At 43.2% G+C, this 6,416-nt stretch overlaps 1 protein-coding gene across 11 annotated transcripts in view; it reads right to left on the bottom strand.

Moving 5' to 3' along the window:
• MACF1 (microtubule actin crosslinking factor 1) overlaps positions 1-6,416 on the bottom strand; it is a 338,282-nt gene that overhangs the window by 204,409 nt on the left and 127,457 nt on the right. For all 11 annotated transcript variants that reach the window (XM_081818157.1, XM_081818158.1, XM_081818155.1 and 8 more), the window contains one exon: positions 4,352-4,413. In XM_081818157.1, the coding sequence (XP_081674283.1) occupies positions 4,352-4,413 (62 nt within the window). The remainder of the gene's footprint in view (positions 1-4,351; positions 4,414-6,416) is intronic.

Below are 6,416 nucleotides of genomic sequence, written 5' to 3'. Positions count from 1 at the left end.
CTGCTAGACTAAACACTGGTTTCTCCTTTCTACCTATAACTTCTGAAGTCAACAAGAACTGATCAGAGAAAGCATTTCTCCTCCTTAGGAACTCACGCGCTCAGCTCCCTCATCCCTTCTGGGAGTTCTCTCTGGGAGCATAAACTTTATCAGCTACCAGGACCTAGAGACACGGTATAAATAATTTAAATAATACCTCATTTAAAACTAGATTTTTTGGGGTGCCTGGCTGGCTGAGTCAGTAGAGCATGCTACCCTTGATCTTGTGGTTGTGAGTTGGAGCCCCACATAGGGCATGGAGCCAACTTAAAAAAAATTTTTTTAATAATAAAACTCTAGATTTTTCCTTTTTTTTTTTTACAATTTATTTTATTTTTAAATTTTTTTAAACAATCTCTACACCCAACGTGGGGCTCAAACCCACAACCCCAAGATCAAGAGTCACATGTTCCACTGACTGAGCCAGCCAGGTGCGCCTCTAGATTTTTCTTTTTGACGGTTCTAGCATATGCCCAGAACACTTCAGTTTGGAGGCTTGCATTCTAAATTAGGTTATTTATATATTACAGATGTCAACAGCCTTAACAAACCTCTTTTAAGATTGGACCAGCAGTGTTCTCGACTAATAAAGAGGAATTAATTTGCTTATTCCACAACAAACTGTTTCCCATAGAGATAGCTGGGGATCCAAGAGATCCTAGGTCAACTCAATCCAGAACTTGAGAGGCTTGGTTGCTTTGATCTTATATCCATCTACTTGCCAACAGCCACATTAATCTGGGTGTACCTGGGGAGCATGGCAAGGGATGCCTGAATTACAAAAAACAAATCTCAGTCCATATTTCTCAGCCCAAAGTTCAAAGAATACCAGCATGGAGCAATGATTCTGATTAGCAGTGAATCCCTCTCTCTGAAATATCCCAAGATGAGAAAATGTTGTTGGAACTATAAGGCTGGGGGTCCGAGAAGAGAGGGAAAATAGCCAGGGACTGAAATAAAGCTCTGGCTGGCCTCCAGTTTCTAACAATGCCCTGTTGTGTTCATCTCCTCGTTTCTCCCTCCCTGGGCCTCCTGTCATCACGGAGCACTGAGGCAGAGGTCCAACCGGCAACAGCAGAGAGCCAGGGCATTTGTGTTCAACTACAAAGTTTAGGGGGCAAGCCTGAGTCAGGATAAATTCAGTTCTTCCAATTGTTAGAGAGGAGGCATGAAAGAATATGTTGGGGGCATCTTTAGTAGAAAGAACAGGTAATCTGAGTCATAAGACTCATGAGTGGTCCCTCGCTCCCTCCTTCACTAGCTGTATGGTCTTGGGAAGGTCACTTTACCCCTTCTAATTCTCACTTTCCTTAGTTGGGAAAACTGAGAGGATGAAATAACTTTACCGCCTTCAGAGTTATCATAAGAATCAAGCCAGATAGGAATGTGCTTTGTAAGCTATAAAACACTATTAAAATATTATTTACTTAAGGCAACAAATCCTGGATATTTCTCATATTTGTGGTGCAGTATGTGGTAGAGAAAGTAATACAACACAGTCCGAGCCGTCGGTGAGCACGCTGATAGGGGAGACCAATGCACGAACACACAAGGCATCACTTCAAAGTGGCGTGGAAGAGAGAGAGAGCTGAGATTAATTTAGTCTGAGGACTGGAGGTCAGATTCTCAGGAAGGTGATATTGGACGTGGGCCTTGAAGGGTAAGTGGGTGATGGCCAGGCAGAGGAGATTGGGACGTGCATTCTAGGGAGAGAGATGAATAAGCAAAGAGGTGTGGAAGCACACAGTGTTTAGGGAGCGGTGACTTATCTCATGTGGCCACAACACAGGCTACACAGGGGACAATGCCTGCAAATGAAGCTGGGCAGCTTGGAACCAGGTTGTCAAGGACTCTGCATCATGACCAAGTTCTGCATCAGCAAACTGGAGGCAAATGGTACATCTTGAAGGAATTAGAGGAAAATAGCAGTTTTCTCTCTCTGTCTCTCTTCGTTTCTCTTTATCCTGACACTAATAATAAGACACAATATCTGCCTTCAAGCTAGAATCAACAGAAAGATATAGAACGTATACATGTGCTGTAACAGAAGCACGTAAGGAATACGGTGAGGGCACAAAGAAAAGGGTAGTCAATTCCATATGGGAGATTCAGGAAAATATCTATTGAGATGGTGTTAAATTGGGGTTACGCAGGCAGAACAGAGATTGGAGAAGGCTCCACACAGAGGGAGCGGCATGAGCAAGGATACGTCATAAAATAGCATGCACATGGCTCTTAGCACGGCACATGGTTCAGCAAGTGCCTGAGGTATAAAGGGAATTCGACACTATGAGCCTGGAAAGGTAGGGAGAAGGCAGGCCATTACTGCAGATGTTAAGAGCACAAGTTTTAGACTTTAGGTTGCCTGAATTCTAAAATTTCAGTTCTGCCTCTTTATAGTGGCATGACCTTGAACAAGTAAACTTCTCTAAAGTTCATTTTCCTCATTGATAAAATGGGAAAATTGAAAGAGTCTACAGCATAAGTTCAGTGAGGAGTAAAGAAGCTAATCCACGTAGAGGACTTAGTCCAGAATGTCAGCTTTACGGTAAGCAAACTATTACTACTATTTGCGTTATCAGTGTTACTACAGAAAACCTTACTAGGAACTATTACAGTGATCAAGGCAAGCTGAAAAGGCCCTGGACTAGGCAGAGGTCATGGGGATAGAGAAGAGAAGTCAGGTGCAAGCATTTTTCTGAATTGGAAGTGATTGATTGGAGCTGGTGACAAGGGAGATGATGGGCAGACTGAAAAGAGTTCTAGATTCCTAATTTGGATAGCTAAGTACGTGAATGAAAATATTTAGCAATTTGGGATGTGTTGAATACGGGATACGTCTGGGTGACATCCAGATGAACATGCCCAGTACACTGTCTTTGGCTTAGGAAAGAATATAGGACATGGCTCTATTGTTACGTCCTTATCCAGATCTTGTACTTTAAAAACTGCCCTCACCTGCAGTCCCCATTAAACAGTGGCCCTCAGGAGCCATGCTGATTTATGTAACCATCTCCCTTGCCATAGATTACTGAGCTATAGATGGACACCTGACCCATGGAGGAAAAGAACATCCCAGCCAATCAGATTTTCTGTGTTTGGTGTAGCCACAAATTACATCACCATTTGAGAGACAGCCACCACAGCTTTCACACAAGCAATGGCAGAAGCAATGAATGTAGGAGACATACGGAAAGAAAGAAAAACAAGACAACACAAAGCCCTCAATAACAAGAGGGAGTAGCCGCCTGATAATGTTTAGTTTTCATAAAGCCTTGCTGCATCCAGACACCAGATTTGAGATCACTTCATATGCTTTTTCTACTTGGGCTTCCTTGCGTTCCACATCACCAGTGATCCCTGTGCCTAACACACATGAGACTGCCCAAAAAGAGTACAGAGAACAAAACAAGAAATTGGGTAAGGTTAGGACCCTGGGGACCAGCAACATGGAGGAGTCAGAGAAAGAAAAAGGCATTCACAGAGGAAAGAGGTAATTCAGGAAAAAGCAGTGTGTTAGAAGCCAACATAAGAGTCGGTTTTAAGGATAAGTTAGTCAACAGTATCAGATGCTGTGGAGAAATCAAGTAAGAGGAAGATAAAACTAGGCTACTGGATATGGCAATTAAGAGGTCACTGATGACCTTTCCCAGAGCAGTAATCAATATAACTCAAAATTATGTGAATTATTTGAGTAATTATTATATACTATTCAAAAACGTTGTTTTCAAATCTGGACTTCACATTAGTCATACTGCTTATCCTTAGGTGGGCTTTTAACATGCCTCTGCCTTGGTTTCTCCTCTATTTAAAAACAGTGATAAAATCTCCCCCCAGTCTTAGCCGTTCTGGAGTGTTCTGCATCTTAAACTGCATGGTGGTTATAATGTATATATATACACATGCAAAAATTGCTTAAACTAAACATTTAAGATTTGTGCACTTAGAAAGAGAACAAAAACCTCTCTGCCCCATCCTTACACAGTAATCAGATCTAGAAATAAAAATAAAGAAGGGAGCTTATAAAATAATTTGTAAAGCTAGGAACAAAGTGTTCTTTGAATCCAGGAATCACCCCCTGGTATCCTCACCTCAACATTCTGAGGTAATGGCATTTATTACTATCCTCTCCAAGAAACTGATCAGTACAAGTTTCCACACTGTTATGACTATGTTCGTTATTTTTAAAAAGTCACATGGGTATCTCCATCGAGCACATGACAAGCAATCTGAACTATCCATGAGGAGGGACTGACAGATCCAGCCAAGAGCAGCCAGAGGTGCTAGGGCAGCATCTCCAAAGGAGTCCTACCTTCATCAGGTGCTTGTTGACCCACTTGGTGAACGTCTTCTTCTGAACACGGTCCCGTTCATCTGTAAAGGAAACACAGAGAAGGCATTGGCTTAGCATGGCCCGGATAAGTTGCCCTACCCCTGCTTCATCCACACCCCAGCTTCTCCGTGGACAGTGGAGATAGTTTCCACAGACCCAAGAAAAGTGTCTTGTTGTTTGGAAGATTTGGCCTGTCTGAACTTCCTCTTCTGTCCTGACCATCTTGCCACTTTGTAGATTAGACAGAATCATATGCCTCAAAACCAGGCCATGGCAAAGTCTCCTTAGCATCATAATCTGGGGAGTGAGTGAGTCTCTGCTTCCCCCAAAGCAACCTCCAAGAAGCCAAAGCTGTGAACACCACCTGCAGAAGAGGTCGAGTGGCCTTGGCATTTGGGTCACTCGTACTGCAACGGTTCCATCTTCCTCTTCACATACAGATCTGCCGGACCAGTGCTCTGTTCCCACCCTCTCTTGCCCCGGTTTCTACCCCTAGCTCCCGTTTCCTCAACAGCCATTACCAACCAGGCAACCCCGGAAAGCTGCTCAGTTTACCTGCACTACACATCTCCCCCACCTCTTCCTTCTCCCAAGTCTTACAGAGCCACTCCTTTGTAGGCACACTCTCCTTCATTCTCAGTTTTGTGCACCTCATTCACAAAAACATGACTGCCAATACTTGGCAATCACTGCTCCAGAGGCCCGGTCCTGCAGAGGACTCCTTTTCTCCCACATCTCCAATTCCCCGAGCACTTCAGACCACTGATCCATCAGCCTTGCTCCTTTTCTTCTATTTGAAGCCTATGCCATCCCCCTATTTTATTCAAATCATGCTCGCTGTCATCAACCACTCCCTGCTGCCTGCTCCCCTCCCAGTGGCAAATCTACCTTAAACTCCCAACAACTTAGTTCACATTTACTATCTCCACATGCATCCTCTGGCATCATCCTTGACTTACTTCATCTCCAGTTCATATCCAGCCACCACACTGTCACACTGCATTCCTGCTCCAAACACACCTCCTTAGCAGTCATCCTAATCATTCCCAAGCTTTATCACTCCATTCTTATTTTATCCCTTTTATTAAGAGAATCTAAGCTTATCCTGGTCTATGCTAGACAACACAGTTAAGCAATTAAAGCTGCCATCACTAATCCCCCAGGACCTGTCACCTGCCTAACCTTCTACCACTAAGTTCACCATGACAATCTAAGAACCTGAATTACCACCATTGCTCGACTCTTCCATTATTTCTCCAAGTCAGAGGAGCATTTCAGAAGAAAGTGGCAGAATTAAAGAACTCTGGTTCACTAGTATTCAGCACAAACATCAGCGAGGTCTTCCCTCCCTACAGCCCAGTTACTCCCTTCTAACTGACTGCCTAGTAAAAGCCACATAGCTACCGTTCTGAACAATGCTGACATTCTCTCTCCACTTCCAGGTGAATGTACTACCTACTCACATTTCTGAGTTTATAGCCATTCAGTATTACCTCATCCCTGTCTTTGCTCTTAACTTCACATCCTTCTTTTCAGCCTTGAATCTTTTCCTGCTTTGCAAGGAACAGTGATCTCTTCCTATTATATACCACAGAACTTGAGAATTAGAATTAGTTATCTAGTCTTATTCCCTGCTGAAACATGATTCCCTTCAACAACAAAGAATCACCTGTTCAGGGTTGAAAGGTCTGCCCAAATCCTGCATAACTCTATAATATTCCCGATACTTAAAACTCAATAGAGAATTCACTACCTCCTAAAGCAATATATAGATTTAATAGTTCTATAAATATGTCATCATTTGCTTCCTTATAAATTCTCCCTACTGGCTCTCGTTTGGAACTGTTAGACTTTTTTTTAAGTGTAGGCTACTTTTCACTTTTTTTTTTTTTTTTTAAAGATTTTATTTATTTGAGAGAGAGAGAGAGCAAGAGTAGGGTGAGGGGCAGAGGGAGAAGCAGACTTCCTGCTGAGGAGGGAGCCTGATGTGGGGCTGGAGCCCTATGTGGGCTGGATCCCAGAATCACGACCCTAGCCGAAGGCA

This window comes from Leptonychotes weddellii, chromosome 4 (assembly GCF_054177405.1).
Source record: "Leptonychotes weddellii isolate Sample4059 chromosome 4, ASM5417740v2, whole genome shotgun sequence".
In the NCBI taxonomy this organism is placed as follows: domain Eukaryota; kingdom Metazoa; phylum Chordata; class Mammalia; order Carnivora; family Phocidae; genus Leptonychotes; species Leptonychotes weddellii.
This window is presented reverse-complemented; position numbering and strand designations above follow the sequence as displayed.